This window comes from Melozone crissalis, unplaced genomic scaffold, assembly GCF_028551555.1.
Source record: "Melozone crissalis strain CALT ecotype California unplaced genomic scaffold, PUWL_Pcris_2 ptg000013l_1, whole genome shotgun sequence".
Lineage (NCBI taxonomy): Eukaryota > Metazoa > Chordata > Aves > Passeriformes > Passerellidae > Melozone > Melozone crissalis.
The window spans coordinates 60,833-85,236 of record NW_026535791.1 but is presented as its reverse complement, the minus strand read 5'-3'; the positions used below and the strand labels follow the sequence as shown (position 1 = coordinate 85,236).

Genomic DNA, 24,404 nt, shown 5'->3' with positions numbered 1-24,404 from the left:
GCCTAGCTGAGGGTGGCGCGGGGCAGGGAGGCGGCGCTCGACGCGCTCGGAAATCAGCGGAACGGGGCGGGACGGGGCTGGGCCAGCGGGCGGAGCGGAAAAGGTGCCGCGCTGCTCCTTGGCACGGCAGCAGCGCCCGTCAGTCACGCGGGGCTCGGCCGGCCCGATCCGCTGCCAGGCTTCCCCTGAGTTCACCGAAGCAGCTCGCCAGCCATCAGCTGCATCACGGCCGCCGCAGTACCTGGGGTGTTTCCCTCGCCCCCGCCCCACTCCGCTAGGGAGCCCGTGGTGCCCGGTACAGGAAGGCGGAGAAGGACCGCGGTCCCGGCCCCGGCGAGTGCTGGGAGAATGCTCAGACCGCCCACCGGGACCACAGGCTTGTGGCTGCCCGTGGTTTCGCGGGCCAGTGCGGGCGTAGCGATCCGCGCCCCGCTCAGCGATCCCGGCCGCTTCTCTAGAGTCTCTCTAAAAGGACGGAGTGCCTCCCGTCCCCCCCAGCAGCTGCCCCCGAACTCGGCCACCGCTCGCGGCTCTCGGCAGGCGGCTGTTCCAGCCCCGAGCCCGCCTCCGGCGCTGACGGACACCCAGCTCCCCCCGGGTGTGGGCCGTGACCGCGCGGGTTCCAAAGCACTGGAGGGGTTGGCGTTTCCCCGTTTATTCCGCTGCAAACGCCGAGCCATAACCGGCACGCGCGCGGGCCCCGCTCCGGCCGGGAAACGCGCGCGGCAGCCCCGCCCTCCCGGGGGCGGGTCCTGACGCGGCCCCGCCCCGGCGGCGCTAGCACTTCCTGCCCGGCGCCGTCTGTGTCCGGGTCGTTCTCGCCGTTCTCTCCACAGCCGATACCGCCCGCGCTCGCTCCCGCCCCCAGCACGACACCCGCTTCTGCGAACGGAGCGGCGGCGGCGTCTGCCCGCGGCGAGCGGGGGACGGCAGCGCCCGGTGGGGCTGGGGAGGAGCAGCAGGAACGGGGTCTCCCCTCGTTTCCTCACCGCCCGTCTCGGGAGGCGGCGGCGGCCAGGAGAACCGAGCCCGGGGGGGCCTCGGCTGCGGGCCCCGGCAGCGGGGCGGCCCCGCCCCGAGGCAGGACGATGCCGGTGAAGAAGAAGAGGAAGTCCTCGGGGGCGGCGGCGGCGGCGGACGACACCGGCCTCAAGAAATGTAAACTCGGCAGGTACCGTCTCGCGGGGCGGCGGCCGGTGCCGGCGGGCACGTCCCGGGCTGCGGCGGCCGGGGGGCTCCCCAGAGCGGCGGGCGGGCTGTGTGGGGCCCGGCAGGGCCGCGGCCGTGCCGGGGCACACGTCCGGTGCAGGTGCGGCGCTCGCTCGGCGTGCGGCCGCAGCGGCGGCGTGGTCACGCCTCGGCGAGAAACGCCACGGAACGGCTCCCGTTCCCGGCTGGCTTTGCCTTTGGCTCTGCCTCAAGGGCCAGTTCTGGCATTTGTCCCCATATTCGTTCTATTTCGCTGGGGTAGGCGGCTCTCCGCTCTTAAAGGTTGCCGGTGCTTAGAGGCTCCGTGCTAAATCGTCGTTTCCTCTTTTTTTTTCTTTTTTTTTCTCCCTTTTTTTCCTTCTTTTTTATTTTTTGCTTTTTCGCAGTAAATTGGAAGGATTGGTCAGCACACTGGAAAACAAGAGCAGGAAAGGTTTCCCTAATAAATACAGGAGTCGGAAGCATCTTGTTCATTAACTACTCTAAAAAGACCGCTTTATGCCGAGATACCCAAAAGTTGGTGTTAGAATGATAAACCATTAGTGCGGTGCAGCAGGAGCTTACAGTGTGGCTTCCCCGAAGTAACTGCCTGTCTTCTATTAGACCTTGCTAAGTATGCGAGTAGAGCAGTAGTTAGGGCTAACGTCCTGAGGACATGAGGATACAAAGGACTTGCGAAATCCACACTACGGGAATGGCTATTGCAAAAAATTGTGGTGTATGGCCTTTCTCGTTGGCTGGCCAAACTTGAGCTTAGAAGTACTCAGGCTCTTATTTTGTTATGACTGTTCATTTTGGGTAAGCATTCCAGAGCTCATTTTTTGTAGTCATTGATGACCTTTTAGTTTCAATCTGTTATTCCTTCCCTATAAATCTGTTCTTGTTGCCAGCATTATCCTCTGTACCACTCTACTCTCTCATGGTTCTGCCTCAAAGTATATGTAGAGGGAACACTTCTGTTTTCTCATATTTTACTTTGTATACTTCTAAAAACTAAGTTATTCTGGTTTGTAATACCAAATTTCAGTTTCCTTGCTCATCCTAGCACTTGTTTGCATGTGTTCACTTTCAGTTTGTCTTTCTAGAACAGTGTTAACAGAAATTTAGAATCTTAATTTCTTTTACTTGGTGTTTTTTTAGCTTAGGAAAAGGAAAAAACTCACAGATTCTACAGGGAGCTGGTTGTTGGGCAGAAACTATGATGTCAGTCAGAGTTCATGCTAGGTGATCAGAAAATGCTATATAGACAAGCATTTTTGGCATTCTGTTCTTACACAATAAGTTATTGGTAATATTCTTTAGTAAAATCAGTGATTACAAATAGATCTATGTTAATCTGGATAAAGCCAATAAGCAATAGCACACCATATGACTCTGCCTCTTTCTGGTGACTTGTGTTCCTCATGCCAGTTGGATGGACGGATGAATGTTTGTAGGACTCCTTCTAGCTTTCAGCACAGAATGCTTCTTCTTAAGAGTGTTGTGTTCTTTTCCAGTGAAGCTAAAAATGATACATGGGAGTTAAAGTTGTTCATCCCTCTCAGAATTGAACTATTCTTCTCCTGCTTGACGTTTTAATTTTAAAATTGCAATGTGGGAGCTGCATAATTTTAAAGCCTCATATGATTAGTTCTCACCTCATTGTTAGAAATAACCTTAGCTTGTTTTAAAAGTCTATAATTTGTGTTTGAAAGGAGGATGCATTGAAAAGGTGCTGCAACTCCTTACTGACTGAAGGTGCCTTTGTGTAGTCAGTGTTTTTACTGGAAGAAATTCTGTGCATTCTTTTAATGAATGATGAATTAGAGAATTCACTTCCTAGGCAAACTGGGTTGTGTGTTACATAATGAAAACAATGATGGGGGAAGCTCTGTGTGCTGAGCAGCTTCAGCCTTGCCACAGATTGCACGCTGCTATTCTGGTGTACGTACCAAATAGCTATAGAATTTGTAGATGCCTAATTACATGTATAATGTAAACCAATTGACCGGATATTTTTCCCAGATTTGAGTGGTTAACTATAAATAGCCTGACTTTTAAATATGTCGAGCTCTGCAGCTTCTGTTGACCTTAATGGGGTCTGTGCATGTTCAGCACTCTTGAAAATCAAGCTGCTTATTAGAGACCTAACATTAAATGCTTGTATGTATAAATAAAAATAGATAATGAGGCATTTGAATTACTGAGGAGTGATATTTTGGCCATCTGTGTAGGGGTTTTTTTTGTTTAATATCTACAAGATAACAGTACTTCTGCATTTCAGGAAAAGTAATAGTTGTAATAAATTGAGCTATGAGATGGTTGTAATCTAAAGGTAATTTTATGTTCCAACAGCTGAGGATGACACAGCTGCCTTTTATGAAATTCAGCATAAGTCTAGATGTATACTGACCTCATTAAACAATTTAAGTAGATTCATAATAAATGTTGTGTAATTTAATTTTTCCTGGTTTTCACTTGTGTCATTAAAATAACACTGTTCATCCCTGTGTTTCTATTTGCTACTGCAGATCACAAGCATCTGGTAAAGTAATAAGTGGAGAGGAACATTTTTCAAGCAAAAAGTGCCTGGCTTGGTTTTATGAATATGCAGGTAATATGCAATGCATTCATGTTTGAAACTATATTATTTGGTTTTAAATAAAACAATACATAAAACATTACTTGCGTTTTGCTTTTTGTATGCTGATGTAGACATAAAAATATGTCCATGTATTTGCTTCCTTAGAACGTGCATTTGAATTAGGATAGCTTTTATTATGGCATTCTTGGTATTTGTTCTTTTTTACTTGTTTTTGTTTATGCTTTATAACTTTAAAATGAAACAACAGATATGAGCAGTACAATGTTGAGCCGGGATATACTGAGTGATTCACTTCTTGCTTTGAAATTGTCAAGTAGAAGTCAGGACATTGAGAGATAATTCAGATTGATGCTTATGTGTCTAACTATATCTTCTTTGTGATCATATTGGAAGGCTAATGATATAGGTCATGATTTAAGCTCCTTGGATTTCTGTTTTACAAAACAAAATAATAGAGGTTTATACTGGTTTTCCATCTGAGAATTTGTACTAATATATTTTATATTCTAAATATCAATGTTTCATTCCAGAAGTATTTGAAGTAGCCTCTTTCAAACAACTCACAATTGCCATCAAATAGCTGCTTTAAGTGAATATGCAGTGTATATCACTTATTTATTTACCAATTCTCTGGTTTCTGAATTCAGGATTTCTGAATAGTTATTAATTTCTTGTCTGGTCACTACTTAAAGTCCATCATTGCTGGTTGGTGATTAAAACTCAATAATTGTCAGATCTTAGTATGGAGAGAGCTGCTGATTTATCTGCCAGCAGTTGTTTTGAGTATATTTATCAAGACTGATATTTTCCTTGCAGTCTTTTCACACCAATGAACTACTTTTGTTTATAGTAATCTGCTCTATACTTTAGATTTGAGGCATACTCTTCTGGAGTGGAGTCTTTTCTAGGGAAATAATAATTCAAAGGAATTTTCTTGTGATAAATTTCTTTGCACATTCTTTAAAATTAATGTCTGTAAATTTTGGCTTTGTTATTGAGTCAAGAATTGAATGTAGGAGGTTATACTTTTAGTTAACCAGCAATCAAAAAATGCCACATTTCCAGCATGAGCTAGAATTCCAATTAAATTATATACAACAGAAGCTGAAATGGTTCCATTAAAAGATAAAACTATACACACACATTTAAGTGTATGAGTTTTATGTATGATTTCTGGACCAGAAACACTCATTCAAGCTTTTACTTGTCATTGCCAGTGAACCGTTGTATGTGTTTCTCTTCATAACTTGCTGGGGTTTTTTAAGAATTTTCTATCTAACACTGTTTGGCCTTGCTTACCTAGGCAAAATGTCCTTTGCAATATTTTTCAGGAGGTAGGTATTCATGATGTTAAGTGTCAGTTGGATTTTATTTTTCTGCAGAAGTAGCCATTCTCAATAGGTTTTATTAACGATGTTCGTATCTCACAGTGAGTAGTTATTCAAAGCACTTTATCCAAACTCTTAAAGAGGCTTCTGCTTACACTGGCAGCAGATAAAGTGGAGACAGATTCGTCAAGGACTCTGCCTATTATAAATAGCAAAATTTGCCAAAAACTTGTGAAGTGGTATGTTGTTTTGGAAGCTAAAACCTTTGCCTTTTACATTAGTTCATACTCCTTAAATGTTCATGTAGTGATCCAGGATGCATTCAAATACTGTGTTGACAGGCCTTTTAATAATATTTGGCTGCCCAGTAAGAGTCATTTTTGGAGGTTTAGTCGAAATAACTGAAGCCAGAGAGATTAGAGGAACAAATGCCCTAGAGTGTGTGTCCGTATGCACTCTTTAAGGGCACTATTTTGCTGCATTTTAGAGACTTTGCTGTTAAAATGGAGAAATGACAGCATAACGCTAACTGTTGTGGTCCTAATCAATTTGTTTTCATTGCAGTCCTGAACCTCTTTTTTGCTTTGTTTATGGCTAACATGCTCAGCATTTCTTCAATTTATTGTTTTCTCTCTGTTTGTTTTACTCAGCATCGTAAAACTCATCTTACATTATTTGTAGATTCACCCTCTGTGTTAGTGTAAACCCATAATGTTAGCACCATTGAAAGAATAGTATCTGTAATAGTAGCTCAGACAGAATTAATTTTTTTGTTGGTGATAAAATATTTTTTTAAGAACATTATTCATAAAGTAACTTCAGCAGAGAGTAGCAGTACCCAAATTGTCTTAAAACAATTGACTGCCACAGTTATTGGAGTTGAGCTGGTCAATAGGAAGCTCAATGGAGTTTTTTGAGAACTCAGATACAAAACTAAGATGGCTCATCTGCTGTCATAGGGAGGCAGTGCACAGCACAAACATTCTGGTGTAGCACACACATGTCTACACAATTGCACTTGATAGAATAGGTCTTGCTTAAAAGCTACTTAATAGTGTAATTCAATGTTTTTAGAAATACTTTGGGTGCAATATAGCCTAATTATTGTTCATAACTCTTATAAGCAGTGAATGTTACTTGGATTTTTCACTCTGGTGTGGTTTTTGCTTTGAAGGTCCTGATGAAGTTGTAGGCCCTGAAGGAATGGAAAAATTCTGTGAAGACATCGGTGTTGAACCTGAAAATGTAAGTTTCTTTCATAGTGCTAATAACACCTAAGGGGATATTCGATAAGGTTAAATTCTGTGTATAACTTTTAACTCCACTAAGCAGAGAGTTTTTCATCTTCCTGCTTGTAGGAGCTGCTCTAAGATATTTCAGCTGAATACATCAATTTTACTTGGCTGGTGTGTGAGGTTTTTTGGGTGGGTTTATTATAGGTATACTTAATTTGCAAAAATTGGAAGTGAGGGAAAAATTGCATGTAGCTGAACTTTTTAGTGGTAACAAATATGAAGACTAAGCACGTATCACAATTGCTAGAATGTTTGAATGCTTTAGAGTTTTGTTCTTGGACATTAGTAAATCAGCCTTTTCTTATGTACTGACTTCTTTTCCTCCCCTTATTTTTATTTTTGTTTCCTCTAGATTATTATGTTAGTTTTAGCCTGGAAACTAGAGGCTGAAAGCATGGGATTTTTTACCAAGGAAGAATGGTTGAAAGGAATGACCTCATTACAGTAAGAGTGTTTTTACTTATCTAATAGAATGTTCTAATTTTATAATTGTACCTATAACTTAACTATTCTTGTTCTGTTTCATGTATGTTGGAAATAAGACACAAAAAAAGCTGGCTTTTAGTTCTTGTTTTGGTCCACAACTGCAAAATTAATCTGAGTTAACGCAAAGGATTAAATTATTGTCTAAACCTTGTTAAGTCAGGTTTTGAGGGCTTCCTTTTCTTGCAACAATATGTTAAAATACCATTCTAGCTAGCAGATATAAATAAGTAGATCAGGAGACGCACATAAGCATGTCTCAGCACTGATATTATGGAAAGATTTTACTGATTTTTGAGCTTTATAGATGATGACTGCATGGATAGTAATTTTGGCTATTGGTATTATTTATTAGATGCACATCAGAAGCCATGCTTAATGCTTAGGTTAAGTAACACCTTTTCAATTTATAAGTTAACTTCTTGCTCTTTCTGTTTGCATTTGGATTTTTGATTAGTTAATGCTCTGTCTAAAGAGATTGTCTTACATTAAAGTAATCAGTGTTTTGTGAGGCTTAAGTCAGTTGTTACTTTTTGTTCATCTTTGTTTGACTACTTATGGTACCCTAGTGTTTTAAGGCTGTCTTGTTATGACACTGCATTTAATATTACAAATAGGGAGCTACTCTTGCAGCTAGAGCAGAGTTCCCTGTCACTTGTGGATTGGTTTGGGAAATTGTATCAGGCATATACCCTCTGGTTACTCAAAACTCTGGAGTAAGTGACTCTGGACTGACTCTCAACTCTTACTTGATTTGGCATCAGGCTTCTGACAGTTGCCTTGATTATTTTGTGACTATCACCATAAATTAAATTAGGAGTGGGAATTATTAAATTGCCTGAAGTTCAGGGCGACAGATTAAATTCTGGGTACATGATTTTTCAGATGCAGTGAATGGGTGTTGGCCACTTATCTGAAGTATTTAATTCTTACCCCCAAATAGAAGCTTTAAGAGTTAGCCAGTTTCACAGAATGCAAGCACAGACATGTATGAAATCAGGCCCTTGTTCAGAGCCCATGTTTTAGACTAATAATTTGCTGACTGGAAATCTTCTGGTTCTTTTCAGAACAGAGCTGGTCATGCTATAGTCTAAATGTGTTTAATACTGAAAATAGGGTACTGCTGTGTGTTTTCATAGAAACAGACTTCTGGTGAGAGCGCTTGCCTGAGCCTAAAGCAGTTGATGTGTATGTTTGCTTCCCCTGTTGCTCTCTAAAAAGCTGGCTGAGCAGCTGGGTGAAGCAGAGATGCTCACATAGCACAACTCAAGATCCATAGGCTAAAAAATACGTGCAGGTTTTGGCTGGGAGTGAGCAAGCAGTTCTGTGATGTTTAGCTGCTATCTGAGGTTAAACCATGATGAAAGAAAATACAAAGCTGTAGACTTGTGCTGTTGTTGCTTATTAGAAAGCGAGGATTATATTATGGGATTCCATCTGGAATGGGGTTATCTATTTTCTCTTGAAAAGTCTGAAAGGAGTTTGAAGGAAAAGGGTTTTACACTTAAAACAACAAAATATTATTGCATGCTTACACAGCTTATTTCTTTTCTTTCTAATTTTTGCATGAAGAAATGAGATTGAAATGCATTAAAACCCTAGAGTGTATTCCACATAGACTTCTGTATAGAATCTTTATTTCAAGATATGTGAAGTGTTACAGGAGATAATTGCATGAACAGTGCTGGGTGGGATTCAGCTCAATAGTAAGATACCTAAATGTTTGGTTTATGTGCAAGAGCTGGATTTCTTAAACTCTTACTGCAATCTTTGGAGATCCAGTCAGTGTAATGGAGCCTAGGGAAGTATCCAGTTTGCCCTAAGACCTAATGACTGGTCACCTCAATTGCTCTTAGAGGTTGCTTGGCTAGTCCTGTATGAATGGCAACACCTGAAGCTTAGGACATCCCTGACAGTTAGATGGCAGCATTTGGGTGCCTGAATCTTGAAGTGACATTCTCTCTGCATGTTTTGTAATACACTGGTGAGGTTTGCTGTTTATGAGAAAAATAAATGTGTGGTGAGGTAGATAGTGTCAAAGTGAAGGTGAATTCAACCTAAATGTCATCTTATGAGACCTAAGCAACTTAGGCTGGGAGGTTTCCAGTATGTTGTGTAGGTGGGGTGTGGGGTGAATTCTGCCCCATATGTGTGTATATGTACATATATATATGTATATATGCAAGCTCTCTTCATGGCAGAATCAAGCACCTCTGCTAGGCTGATTATTCCATGCTTCTCAGGATGAAATGTATAGAATAACCTTAAATGCTTTTGGTTTAATGTTTGTAAACATCTTACTGATTTTTCTTTTTAGTAAAAGACAAGTATATGTGAATAGCTATGAAATATAAAACATTGGACTATCTGAGTAGGAGTTAATGAATCATCAGTTTGTCCGTGTTAGCTATGCCTCAGATGATCTCTCTCAACAGAAATTAAAATACGTTCAGTTTGTGGTCCTAATTTGAGTTTTGTTAAAAATGTGACATAGGGATGAGAAGAGAATGTAGTAAGCTAATGTCTAATTTTGTTGATCTTGAGGTAACACTATTCAGTGCTATCTTTCAGTAAAGACAGTTTGGGAAATTGCATCTTTTTCTAGTGTCTATACAGGAGTTCAGTGTTAATTCACTTGTGCTAATGAGAAGGTTGTTCTGCTTATTAGGAAGATTATTCCAAGTATGGGTGACCTCAGTCGTCTGTTTTATGGTGCAGCCACACAGGCAGCTGTGCCTCTGTAAAAGAGGAGTTTAACAACTCCTTGCTTATTTTTGGGAGGAAGGTCAGTTGCTAGGTACAGAAATGTCCTAATGTCTGTGTGTCAGATCCAGAGGTTGGTGCTGGTCTGAGCATGATCCATTTGGCTTTTTGTTATAAATGCACTGATAATAAATTGCTTAGGAGTCGTGATACGTAATTATTGCTCATTTTCATACCAACTTTTTCAAAAGAATAAATTGTGTATTAAAATATACATAGCCAATAGTATTGTAGACAATAGCTGGCATTTTACTTTGCACTTAGATTTAGGATTATTTGAACAATTTTAACAAAGTAGTTTGCAAGAAATTTAAACATAATGAAATTTGAGTTTACCCATGATATGGTAAATAGTCTATTAAGTTATATTTAACAATGTGTGATAAACCCACTATAAATATTTTATATGTCACCAGTACACTTAAAACTTGAGCATTTAGGTAGATTAAATAGGTAGATTTGTCCTCAAATGTGTAGAACATTCTGGTAGAAATAGGAAGCTTTGAACAGTAGAAGAGATATGAATAAAAAACAGAACACCTTTCTACCATAGCATAATGCCATTTTAAGGGTTAAATAGTAGAATACAGACCAATTCAATGGCTGAAGACAAAAAAAGTAATTTTATTTTTTTTTACATTTACTAAATCTCATTTAACAAGAGATCTTTTCAATTCGTTATATGGTTTATCACAGAATATACTAGTTGTCATCTGAATATGTAGCCTAATTAGCTAATAGTTTTATTTATTGAACACCAGTGTTGGCTAGGACTTAGTGCTGCTTTAGGTAGATGCTGCTAGGTACAGGAAATAATAAAAGGTTGCATCAGTTGGAATTGCTACTGAGACAGACTGACAGACAGCTGTGCACACACAGGCTGGCAGATCTGAGGAATGGGAAGTATCAGCTGTGGGCAAAGTAGAGCATCAAAGCCCAGCATCTTAGCAGCCCTTGCTGGGGGCCTGTGTGACAAGTCCATGTGGAGCTGTTAGAGGTGCAAATGTATTCTCTGAGAGGCAGGCTGCTAAAAGGGGGACACATGACCAGAGGAAGTATTTATGCACAGCTGCATTTCTGAAAGTATGCTTCTTCATGAAGCATACAAGGCAAGGCAGATTTTTAATTTATTCTTTTTTAGTCATGGCAGCTTTTATAAGAATAGAATGTCCTGTTATAACTGTTCTATTGAGTGAATATTTTCTGGAGGATTAGCAAAGTTAAATTGTATTCTCCTTTGGCATTGTTGGTGAATCTGACCCATTTTCTATTTCCTTGCTGAGTAAAGTACAAGGACATCTTTCTGCCAAAGGGTTATTTTTGCCAAAGCTTGATTCTGTTGACTAGTGGACCTGTATGTTCTCATACAGCCTTTGATTTTTCGGTTGAATAGTTACTGACTATTAATCAGGTGATTAATGTTTTATCAGAGCTTGCATTTATCAGTCATAAAACATAAGCAGACTAGTATGTTTTGTAGAGTGCCTGCTCAATCCTTCCAGTTGTAAACACAGACTTGAAAACTACGTGTTTAGGGTTTACATTTTCCCATTATTTACAGCTGGATTTTACCCCTTAATGCTCACTGAATGATGTTGTCTTCAAACATTCATAGTGATTGGAAGATAAGATACTGCTGGGTGTGAATATAGATTACAGAGTTTGGAATTAAAAGACTATTATTTGAAATGGGAAGCATGCACTTCATATTGTGTTGCTGATATATTTAAAATGAAAAACTTGCTTACAGAAGCCAGCATTCATTTCGGTAAGCTGCAAATATTGAGCATGTTCAAGATTCTTCAAGTCAGTTTCACAGTATTACTCCTGTAAATCTAATGATTGCACTGTGATGATTTCAGGTTTTTGTGTTTGCTGGCTTTTTTTTTTTTGTTGTTGCCTGATGTTGTGTTTTGAACTCCTAATGTTTTGGGTTTTTGTTGGTTTTTTTTAAGGTGTGACTGTACAGAAAAATTACAGAGTAAATTTGACTTCTTACGGTCACAGTTGAATGACATTTCATCCTTCAAGAATATCTACAGATACGCCTTTGATTTTGCAAGGGTAAGACTGCTGAAATGTTAGGAAAGTTCTTACTTTTATTTATTCAGCAAGCTTGTACTTGATTGGTTTCTGTGCTTTCTTTATTCAACCTTAGGAAAAAGACCAGCGAAGTCTTGATATTGATACTGCAAAGTCCATGTTAGCTCTTCTGCTCGGAAGAACTTGGCCACTGTTTTCAGTATTTTATCAATACCTGGAGGTAAAGTTTCCTTGACTTTTTGAATGTTGGCATAGTAGTTGAACTGTTCTGTGAGAATATTGTGGTTTTTTAACTCAAAAATGTATCTGTATTGCTCCCTTTACCTTGTTCAATGTGCTTATGAAACAGTAATGTTCTTGTATGCATCAAAATCCTTTTCTTCCTCTCTATGCCCCAGCCCCTTTTCTTATCAAAGACAGCTAAAATTCCATCTTGGTTTTACTCTAAATATAAACTTGAAAGTAAGTAGTAGAACCCCACTAGTCTATTCAGCTGCATTTGCATCTGCACTGCATTTCAAGTTTGCTTTTTATGTCCTTATGATCATAATGTATTGTACCCTGGAGAAAATAAGATTTTAAATTTTTTTTTTAATAGTTCATTCTGAAAATGCATCTCAGCTAGATATGCTCCACATTAGGGCTAGGCAAAAATATACCAGTTTTTGAAGCTTAGAGGGGTAACTTAACTGATTTCCAGGTTTTGGGGAATTTGATTCTGTTCTGATCTTCCAAGAAATCATTTCATGTTGTTTCATAACTACAAAATATGTTCATGTGTAGTATTTTTAAAAATAGAAAATCAAGTAAGTAATAGCCATTGTTACCTATTAAATAGTTTGTTAGGAACTCATTGATGATAAAAAGATAAAAGTGGTGCAGGAGTACCAAATGCCATTTGACATTTTAATATTTTGAAATTACTTTTCCTAGCAATCGAAGTATAGAGTTATGAACAAGGATCAGTGGTACAATGTACTAGAGTTCAGCAGAACTGTCCATGCAGATCTTAGCAACTACGATGAAGATGGTGCATGTAAGTATTCTTAATTTTTGCTTATTCAAATATTAGCAGAGAATTTTAAAATTGCATAAAATGAATTTCCATTGCAGAAACAATACTGTAAGGTTTTTTTTTTTTTCTAACAATGAATACAAAAACAGCCCTGATAACCATCCACCTTCAAGCTGCAGTTATTAATTTTTCCTACTTGTTTGTCAAGGGTATAGTATGTAAATAATATGATGATTTAATTGAGCCAGCTTGTATTCAGTGAGAATCTAGTGAAGGTGCTTGCTGCATGCAACTGTAGACTTGCAAGTAGAATTATAAACAGTGAACTCTCATTTTGTACTAATATATAATCAACCGTATATAATAAACCATAGCTTAACAATTTTTGCTTACTTGCTGGTATTTGGGGCTGAACTTTCCACCTGGCTGGTAGTCAGTCATGCCATGACTGAACTGCCTAAGTCCTATTTTGGTCCATGTTGTAATGATTCACAATTTTGAAAACTTTGGAACGAAGGAATTAGTTGTGCTGTTTGCAACATTTGTAAGATTATTTTTATGCCTTCCATTCCATTCACTCCACCTGTCAGATATCGGGATCAATTTTTTCCATAAAATGGGGGTTTTTTGCACTTTTTGTCATCCTTGGATTGGAATGATTGTACTAATCTATGAGTATTTTACCATGGGATTGCCATGGATGTTTCCTAGAACAGTAGTTTTAAACCCTCCTACTGAAAATGAAGGTGTTTGAAAGACATTGCTCATTATAACTCCCAAGTTTTGTCTGTCTGCAGGGCCCGTACTTCTGGATGAATTTGTTGAATGGCAGAAAGTTCGTCAAGCGTCATAGCAAGAATTCAAAAGAAAATGCAAGAGTTTTTTTTTGGTGCCCGCCTGTACACAAAGTAATGAGAAAAACAAAGGATTGCATTTTCATTCATAAGAAAGACTTTACAGTAATTTTTTTTCCTTTTTTAAGGAGACTTTCTTGTTACATGTGATATGGGCATTGAACCACACCTCTTCTGAGACTGAAAGTTGGAGTTCTTGTTTTGAGTCTTATGTTTATAGCATTTCTTTCAGAACAATAAAGATTCAGATTTGTGACAAAGGCCTAAAAGTGATGGATGTCCCTTGAATGTGAGTGTGGTGTCTATTTTTAAAACCAAATCTATAAAATATCTTTCTCAGAAGTGCCCTTTGCTATGAATTTTTGAAGACCTTAAAATGCTTAGTTGGCGCTCTTGCTTGCTGTTGGTGTGATTGTCTGTGTGGCAGATGTTAGAAAGAATGGCTGATTTTGGAAGCCCTGGGTGGGAGTGTGCTAATTTATGTAGTCAGTATTGGTCATAGGTTGTGCCACAGTTTTCAGCTCCTCATGGAGATAAAGGCCTTAAAGTCCTGCTATTGTTTTTTATTTCTTTGTCTATTTCCCACCCAGTGGCATGGCATTTAATGGCAGACCCTTTCAAAGTAGAAAGGTGTAGAAGAAATGGCTCTGTGTGCAGAATGGCTGAAAACTAGTTGCTTGTACTTCAGATGCTGAACACAGATACTCTTTGGTACAGCAAGGCAGCTTCAGATTTTTACTGCTATTTAGGCTTTTTGGATTGCTTTGTACAAGTGCAATTTATATTTTAAAAGGGAAAACTGGGAAGACTTAGTTTCATGCTTTTCTTCTTGCATGTTTTAGACTGGAGGCACTCATAACATGACCTTTTTTTCCTCCCTGGATGGTTTTCATAATATAAATCAAGAAGCAACTATTTAATCACCTACATTTCACCAAGTAACAGGCTGTATGTAACAGGATATTAAATATCACCCTGTTACTCTGTGTTCTGAGTCCCAAAACTACTGTGATTGCCCTTTTAGGCATTCAGTATTCATTACAACTTTTAAATATAGTAGAAGTTTCTCACTCTACCTCCATGCCCAGGAGACTCAATGCCACCCTTGAGAAGGGAAGAGATTTTAATCAGTACATGTGAAAAACCAAACCAGAATGAGAGAATGAAGCATTTCCAACTTCTGCTTTATTATATAAATGTATTATACAGACTGTGATAATACTGGAAGACTCTCAGTCGGTGATCAAGGCCTGTGTGCCAAATATTTTAACAAGTGAAGTAAGAATAGACGATGTAAGCTAGGCATGACTTGAAGATCTTTGCCTCAGGGAAATTACTTCTGTTTTGCACATCCCTTAGTCAGACTAAGAAGCGCGAGTTTTCCTGTCCTTAAGGAAAGCTGTGTTTCCAAGATGATTTTTTTTTTTTAAGAAGGCGGGTGGAAAAAGGAAGGTATGAAGAGAAATAAGGGGTACCAACCAAGTGTGTGCCTGTGCTCTTTTTCTACTACTGAGGACCACACTTGCAGCTTCTCTAGAAGTATGCTTGCTGTGGGCTGCAGGACACTGCAGTGCTGGGCTGTGGGCTGTTCTGCGAGTCACCTTGAGCTGTAGAAGCTTGGTTCCACCCAAGTGAGGAAAGCACCGGAGGAAAAGATACTTGGAACATTTCTGCTTGTACAATGGCTAGTGTCTGTGTGCATGTAAACAGATGCACTACAGCTGCTCTAAATATTCTTTCCCCTATTTTACAAAAAGTACCTAATCTTAGACCTCGTGTGAGCTGCAGCATTTCCCTTCAACATGTCACAAGTTATCCATTTGCATTGCTGATAATTCTGATGTCACTCATAACAGAGTGCCTTTCATTTAGGAATTGCCCTACTCCACAGGAAGCTTCTGCCAGAATGAGATTAATTTCAACAGTCCTAAGATCTGCTGGTACAATAAGGTCCTAAGATGCACAGATAAACATGCACCATGTTACTGATGTCAAGGGATGTACTGCTGTACACTAAATCTCTTCAGGGATGTTGATTCTAAAATTACTTTCAAGTTCACTGCAATGACTCCTTGCATACTGTGTTTAGTCCCCACTAGGGTGTTCTCTTTCCAAAGGTTTTGAAATACTGGTCAGAAGAATCTTTTATAGCTTGATTTTTAAAAAATCATTGCTTTTAGGTAACTGCAAGCTGTTGTGAGTTCAATTTAAACTATTTGGTCCTAGAGGATGATATTAGAGTGTAAAAGTAGGAGTGACGCACCTACCAATCTGAGTCAAGTACTTGCCATTAAGGTGTAAGACACTATATGATGTATCATTTGTATCTGTTAAGGTTTTATCAGTATTCCTATAATAAATCCATGTTTCAGGGATTTACAATGTGGTTGTGTGAGTGATTGAAATTCATCAGTTACTGTAAAACTTTGGGGATTAATGTATTTAAACTAGTTGAAACAGTTTCTCAAGTTTGAATAACTTGGTTATTCAAAACCTGATTTTTTGCTTAAAACAGCAGTCAGGTGTATTGCTTCAGTGTGAATTAATGGCTTGTACAGTTTCATTGTGAACCAATCATGTTTATTAGCTGTGTTTTATTACATGACCTTACAGCTTATTGTTAACTGCCAATAGCTGTTAGCTTGGTTTTTTGTTATTTTAATTTTGTGCATGCCCACAAGCCAAACTTGACTTCTGCTTTCTTTAGTCTTTGAACTTTAATTTTTGTTTTGTTCAGTTGTATTTCAGTCTGTGGAAATTTTTTTTAAGTGTTATGCCTTATCTTTCAGTGTTCTAAGATGAAAGTTTCACAGGTGAAATATACTGCCACAGAATGACAAATTGAACGTGAAATGTCTTCCAAAATTAAATCATAGTGGTGTCTATATTAGTGGTATAAATTTCACATTAGTCCCACTTTCACTTCTTGACATTAGTTCTTCCTAGCACAATTAAATCAGTTCTAGTTTTCTTAGGCAACTAATAGTTTGCAGTTTAAAGTCTGAAAACACCCACCTCTTCATGGGAAAAGCCATACCGGTAGATCGCAATGTAGTATTTCTCTTGTGTAAAAATGTGATCTTGAATTGAACAGTTGCGTCTGTTTACCTATGTCTTTAACTGTATATGTAGTTTTGATCCAATTTCTCTTTACTCTTTAAATTAGCTTCTTAAGTTCTTTACTAATGGCTAGAATTTCACTTCTCTGTAACAGACTTTGAATTTGGCTCTTGAGATGACTGCGGACATCAGCTTGGTACCTGTTTTGGGTAGCGTGGATGAGGGCCCTGTGGTCTCTGTGGCTTTTGTTCAGGGTTTTTTTTTATCATTATCAGAAGCTTTGTGCTGATACATTGAACTTACGGTCCCTTTTGCAATTTCTGTGCAGTCACTATCAATGTTTCTGATATTTTCATATTTTGAGCTAGTAAACAGTTCCTTCAAAGCAAAATGTAGAAACTTGTACAGGTTAAGCTTTATGAAGTGTGATGAATAAAATGGTATGTATTAGGACAGAAAACTTATTTTGTCATGCTGCCTCTTAGTTTTTCCTTACGTGTTTTTGTGTATTTGTTCATAAAATCACTGAGATAACTTAATTCCAGCAAGATGGATCAGTCTCATTGTTAAGTCAACTTTATTGAAGAGTTTCTTTGCTTCTGTGTTTAGATGTAGGAAATAGAACTTTATCACAACTGTGAGTAACAACAAACGCTGTTCTTGATTATATCATCCTGTGTTATTAGGTGCTGATAGAACATCATGATCCTGGACGTTGACTCTCATTAATGCATTGAATGAACACAGTGCCAACAACCTGTTGCAGTGCATGTGAATGGAGAGGGAATGAGCTTTCCTGTCTTCTCCAGCTGCATCCCGTCGCTCTCCCCCAGTGTCTCTTAGGTCACATGTGTGTTTTTAGGAAGGGACTTGGTGTTTTGTAATATACTCTTCCATAAGGTTTTTCAGAGCCCATTACAGAAAGGATCAAAGACAACATCCTGTCATATGTTTGAGTTAATAGCACTGCTCTCACTCAGACCTAAGGCAATGCCTGTTTGTTGTGTCCATGGTTCTGCTTTATATTGGTTTTGGCAATGAAGTTCCTGATGCCTTTCTGAGCCAGTAGAAGTTTAGTGATATATGGACAGCAGGCATCTCATATCTACAAGTGACGGCAAGAGTTTTGTTATTTCTTTACCCATCTGTATTATCATTCTTCCTGTATTTTTTCCTGTCTCTGTGAGAAAGGGCATTGAATTAATAGGTAGGTGCATTAAAGCCTGAATGTGCACTGCAAGGTTATGTAGCCTGTGTTACCTTAATTTTAATTTCAAGCCACTGCCAGATGTGTCACCAGAATGAAATTGGTGTATCACGTCATCTGGATTCTTAACTCTAATCTTGTTCCTGTTTTTGTCCTGTTTAATCAAAGTATAACATTCTACATATTTGGATCTCCTTGGCTTTTTCCCCTGAATAGTTACCATAATAACAATGACAGAAGATGTAAGTTACTGCATTTGTTTTATAGGCCTTAGACTAGACAGATGTTTGTCTTGATGAGTCAAATACTATTTCTTTAATCCAAGTTGGTTCCAGTGTGTTTCTGTTAAATGACTTACTACTTTATAAATTATGAAAATGTAATTGTTGTGTCCTGTTTCTCTAGAAACTGTACATTGATCAAGTTGCTTTCAACGCATAAAGTTCTCAAACTTCTTGAATTAAATTTCTTGCCTAATTATGACAATTTAAAAAAGAATCACTCTATGTTTCAAGGATTTATCCAGGAGTGTATTTTTATCAGCTCAGTCGTGAATTAGTGCTGATTATAAAATAAAGGTATTTTTAGTTGATTTCAATTCTACCTAATGTGCAACTTAATTTTTCCTTAGTGTTTATAGAATTACTTTGTTTCCTTTAGTCTTCATTTTGTGGTAGTAAATTAAAGGGCTAGAACACAGACTGCTAGCTAATTTTTTTCTTGTGGTAGCACTGAGGTGAGTTTTTTAATTCTTTTAAATGTTAGGATATTTCAGAAAGGTTTGTTGTGCCTATTATAATATTTAAATTATGAAGTGAAATAGTAGATGTGGTAAAGTTAATAATGGAAGTAAATAACAGAGACTCATTTCTCTGAACATTTTAAGATTTCATCTTTACAGAAATTGGATTCCTAATGATTGGACAGACATTTATTTTATGCCCTTCTCTCTTAGATTTTAATAGGTATTTTTAAATGAATTTTCTGCTGTCCTTGAAACAGTGCTGTCATCAGTGCACACTAATTGCCAAGCTTTTGCTGCTGAGCAGTTCCAGGTGGATGACAGAGGAAGTGCTGACTTATAGATTGCAGGCCACTTTTGGAAGTGCATGCCATCCATCCATTGGATTCCCTGTCCATCACTTGGGTTACAGTTTGAAACAGGTGTGAGGTGGGCAGCATCTTTTTCTGTTACACAGCAGTGAGAAATAAAGATGACAGTGTTGCATTTTGTCACGTCTTCACAGAGTTAGAAATGGGGTGCTGTAAGGCACAGGGATACAGGAGGAAGTTTCAGGCAGCTTGGGATAGTTAGTTAGCTTTTGGCAGGTATACTGCTTTATGCAAACAAAGTTACCTGGTCTGGATTTTCAGGCTTTGGATGTTTCTTTATGCAGATATTTAATATGCTTCACAAAGGGCCTGCTGTTAAGATTTGAATATCCAAAAATGTCACTTCTCTGTTGCAACAATGTAAATCCCTATGGTGTCCTAGTGGCTGATAGGAAGAGGAAACCATTTAATGTCTGGATGTTTCCCACTAACAGAGTCCACAGGAGACAAGACCAGTGAACTCTTGTTGAAACTTGTATGAGTTTCATGTCTTCAGAACTAGAAATTAAAGGACTTTGATTCAGTTGTATGGTTAGAATTGGTGCTGCACATGTACCTACTATTCAGTAGCCCTCCTCACCATTCAACATCATTTTATCCAAGCATAGAGGGATAATTTTGGCTAGGAATTCATGTTTATTGGCTTATCTTTTCAGCAACCAGAGGAGAGCTTTACATCTTACATGTTTGCAAGTACATCTTGCCCCCAAATGGTATGCACTGACCTTTGTTACTAAATGTTCTTTATCAGTGTTTGATGTTTAGGACCAGACTCTAGTGAATTAGCAGTATGCTAAACAAGTAAATGTACAATTTTATACAAACACAAGACAAGTTTGCAGACAAAGTAGAAATGACACAGCCAAGAAATCTCTCCCTCCCTACCCTGCTTCCTTTCTCTGTAATGTCCATCTTTCCTGTAAATGAATGGAAAAAACCTGAAGAAAATGTTCAGAACAGTTAAATGACAAGAAACTAGGTTTAGAGATAAGAGTTTTGTTTTAGTTATCATTTTACTAAATAATTTGATTGGAAAATAACGGAGTTAGTTGGAAGTTAAGCTTCATAAAGTGCAGTGAATTAAAATTACAATGATTCAGTGTGTAGTTTCAATGAGTTTTGTAAACACCTTAAAGAAGTCATGCTTGTATAGTTATAATTGTGGTTTTCTTCCTCATTCCAATAAAATACAATAGGGAATCTCTGGTCATTCAAGTAAATATTTAAATTTGACTGTTACTATTGACTGTCGAAGTTAAATGTTTCTGTTTTGTTGAAATTACACCTTCTATCTAATTTTTCGTAGTATTTCTCTGCTTAAAGAATCCAATGGGGAAAAAAGTAGTACAAAGCAAGCAGAAAGTAGTGGTTTCTCACTTAGATAATGTGAGTAAACTTAACTGAAAATCTGCTAGATATAGTCAAGCAAAGTTCTCTGATGAAAAAGACTGAGAGCAGAGGGAATAGGAATAATGTTGTATTTGGAAGAATATTGAAAATATTGGTTTCTAGCTAAAGCAAGTTTAAAAAAATTCCACCAAAAAATTTAATTCAGACTCTGTGTTGTAAACATGTTACAGTATTTCAGGCTTTCAGCAGTGACACTGACTTTGAACAGTAATTTCAAAATTATGTTTTTAAAAGATGAAATTAATTTGGTTTAATAGAACTGTGTTGCCTTATCCAATGGGCCTTTTTTATGTTTGCCATCTGTGCAATCCACGTTGTAACCAGTATAGAAATAAACATCTCCTTACTATCTATTTTTGGCTTCAAAGAAAATGGGTTATATTTTAGAATACTGAAATACAACAGGTTATTTTCAGTTTTAACACAGAGAGAGGATTTGGAGCTTCTAACAGTGCGGCTGAGCAAGTTGACTTTTAGGTAAATATAACTGGAAAAGAATCAATGTGCATTCAACTGTTCATTAAAGGATGCATTTAACAAATATCTTGCATATGCTGCAGTGCAACAGCACAGTTTGCTTTTTTAAAAGGCCATTTGTTTTTTAAATTGAGGCTGATTTCATTAACAACTCAATCCACACCTAAATTTTGCTCCACAGAATCTCTTAATGGTACCAGAACCCATCAGTCTTCAGGGCTGTCTCCTTGCAAAATACATGCTAGAAAATGAGCAAAGCATAGCAAGAGTCCTGCTATGTACTTCAGGAAGCCAATATCAGAGACTTCTCAGTAGGACTACAAGTTTAAAATACTGTTTTCCAAAGGGGCCTGGAAAGGCTCTCTTTAGGCTATCACAGTGATACACCTATGATTACAGATAAAGGAATACACTTGGAGCAATATTATTCAAGTCTGCTTGTAAATGTGTTAATGCAATACATGCACCAAGCATAACCAACCGCGCCCACATAGAATCCTTAAAAAAAAGGAAGAAATACTGTTACATTATATTTACAACTTTTACAACCATGTGATTTTAATGCCTCTTTCTAGCCCTTTAAATATTTATACTGAAGTCATTATTGTGTCCTATGGAACTTGAGGTAGTGGATGGAGGTGGGTTTGCAGAGTGCTCTGGTAATGCAAAAGCGATATTGTTTCCCCATGTCCCTGAATTGGATCCTGAAGCTCTCTGTCCATCTGGAAATGAAGCCTCTTGCTTCTTCCAATAGTCATTGCTGAGCAGGGTGTGTTGGGGAGGTCTGAGAACACCATTCCTTCAACAGACACTTCCGTCTGGAGTAAGGTTTGGAGTCAGCATCCAGATGCTCCTAAGGCTGCAGCACCTTGGGCACCTGTGCAACATCTAACCACAGAGGTGACTATAGCTCTAATGACCCCAGGTTCTTCCTACTGCTTCCGTAGCAAGTGTACCAAGTACCTGCTGATGGGGGTCCCAAGAACTGCTGCAATTGATGTGTCAGAGTCAGTAGATGTCTGAGGTATGTCTAATCCTAATGGCAGTTCAGGGGATTGGCAGCTATTTTGTTTCTGGGGAAAACAGATTAGGCATCTCATAATATACCTAATTGTTTGAGCCACTCAGGAACAGCAGTCACAAACGGAGAAAACAGCCTTACTTTTGTCCAGTAGCCTACTAAGTTTTTGTGGCTTTCAGGAAAATTCAGGTGAATATTCATTTTAGTAGGGCTTAGATTTCTGATAAGTGCACTCTCTACCAAAGGGAGCTCAGGCACATTCTAAATTTGCTCTCCAAATTCTCTTAATATCACTTTTTGCTCTGACTCGTTGGTCCAGTTCAACAGAAGAACTAAGGTTTATAAGTGAACATATTCAGCATAATGTCAGCTGATTTGAACAGTGGATCAGAGGCACTGGGTGCATTCATCAGACCATTGGAAGCTAGAGCAAATGGGTCACAAGCCAGTTCCCATGGGAGATGGCAGCACATAGCTGTCCTGTGACCAAAGCAAAGCAGGGGACACTGGATCAGCTGGAAAATCCTCAGAAGAATCTCTGCTCTGAATCTCTCAGAAAGAGACCCTCCCTCTTTGTCAGAAGACCTTCTAAAACTACTTTGTTCAGCACTTAGAATTTCCAGAGATCTGATCCAGTCCATCTCAGTTTAATGGTTTTCATTACACATATGCCCAAGGCCTGCAGAAATTCAGGTGTAATAAACATGGAATGAACAGATTTAAGGCACTGTCACAGATATGAGGATGAAATGAGAGGCTGAGCCACCAGGGAGAAAGACACAGTTTTAACAGCAGTAAAAAGAGCACGCTCAAACACATTTCTGTTCATCACTTTTGTTTTGTCTCTTGCAATTTTGCTCTACTTTAAGAGACATACAGACCTGGACAAACTTCAGAATTTGTATCTTTTTTTCTCTATTGTTTGTAGAAAGAAGAAATTAAAGCAGGCATAATTACTTCATTGGAAGAATCACATCTACGCAACCCACTTCTGCTATTCAGATTAGCCTATTCTGGCTAGGTTGGGTTTCTTAACACAGCTGCACAATGAATGATGCTTAAGTGTGACTTTTACTTGCTATCTATGTAGGACGAAGTGGTAAATGCTCCTATGGCTTGATCTGATATCTACAAAGAGAAGATTTCAAAGAAAATTCTAACTTTGTCCATATATAATTTGAAAAATCTAAGGACCATTTCATTTTTGAACTTTCTCAATGAATAGAAACTTCAAATAACTTCTGTAAAATATCAGTAGTTCCTTTGTTTCATGCAGATTTTTCTTCCTAAAGTAACATTATCAGGAAGCTCCTTATTTTCCTATTCGTGAGGTGACATTTTTTTATCAACGGGACCATACCAAATACAGATCAGGTAGATCAGCATTTCTGCATAGACTGGGCCAGCATTATTGTTCCAGCTACAGGATAGAGGCAGTGAACATGTTAGTTCTTGAGGTCTTGGGTGTGTTTTGAGAGAATTTTCCCCTCCTCTTCCTGTATTGTTTTGTTCCTGTGGAAGTCATATTCATAACCTCATCTGAGGTGGACTTGATGACAGAAAGTTCATAAAAGTTATCAGATATTTGATATATTTTAAGTAAGCAATGAGGCAGTCCCTTTTAAAGTTCATACCTCATATGGAGATGCTTGCTTGCAAATATTTCATGTTTTTCCCAGCCTGGACATGTCACTGATGTAAATCATCAGTCTTTGCTTTTACTCAGTATTTTGTAATGGGAAGTGTTGTTTATAGTGCAGCCGCCCTGTAATAGGTAAGCCCAAAAAACTCAGAAGGCTGTGGTTCCTTGGGAAATTTTGGATGAAGATTCTACAATAAATGTTGTAAAATGTATATAATTCAATTATGTGCTCTATTGATTTTCTAATCTGTATTCTTTATTACCTTACATGCACATCTTCTGTAAGAATGACATTTTTCTATTACTTGTTTTGTAAGCTGACCACTGATTCAGAATTCACTGGATAATATCATGTGGCCCAAGAAATTTAGAAGTAAACCACATTAGTCCCACGTTGTCTTAGCACCCATGCATGTATGAATGCAGTAGCACTGTGGGCTTGACCTACTGGGGTGCTGTACAATTTTATTAAGTGTTCTTGGGGTAGCTGCCAATTTTTTTTCATTTCAGGAGTGGGTGATGTCTGTATACAACTTGCTTACAATAGTGTTATTTTAAGAAAGCCCAGTTACACATCTCAATTTGCTATTAGTACCATACTGTGATTTGTTATTCAGCATTACGCATCGTGGATTATAAACCAGAATTTTAAGAATTACTATAGTTGCAAGTCTAAACAAATACAGAAATAGTTTATATCCATTTGATAGTTTTATTCCAAAGCACAAAGTTAATTCATGTCCTGTACCACCAAAATTTTGGCCTTACCGGTTCTTTTTTTTCCAAGTGTATGTGCCTCTTTCCTGTCCCAACTTTTGTCTGCTATTCCATCCCTCTTTTAATCAAGACAGCTGAGAGCCAGGTAAATTCATCTCTCCATGGTACATGCCCATTTTCCGT

At 38.5% G+C, this 24,404-nt stretch overlaps 1 protein-coding gene across 1 annotated transcript; it reads left to right on the top strand.

Moving 5' to 3' along the window:
- Nucleotides 1-800: 800 nt before the first annotated feature.
- On the top strand, nt 801-13,862 carry DCUN1D5 (defective in cullin neddylation 1 domain containing 5). Its single transcript, XM_054271945.1, has 8 exons — nt 801-1,171; nt 3,720-3,802; nt 6,296-6,366; nt 6,769-6,860; nt 11,618-11,726; nt 11,821-11,925; nt 12,639-12,741; nt 13,518-13,862. The coding sequence occupies exons 1-8, from the start codon at nt 1,089-1,091 to the stop codon at nt 13,571-13,573; spliced, it is 702 nt and encodes a 233-aa protein (XP_054127920.1). The 5' UTR covers nt 801-1,088; the 3' UTR covers nt 13,574-13,862.
- Nucleotides 13,863-24,404: the final 10,542 nt, after the last annotated feature.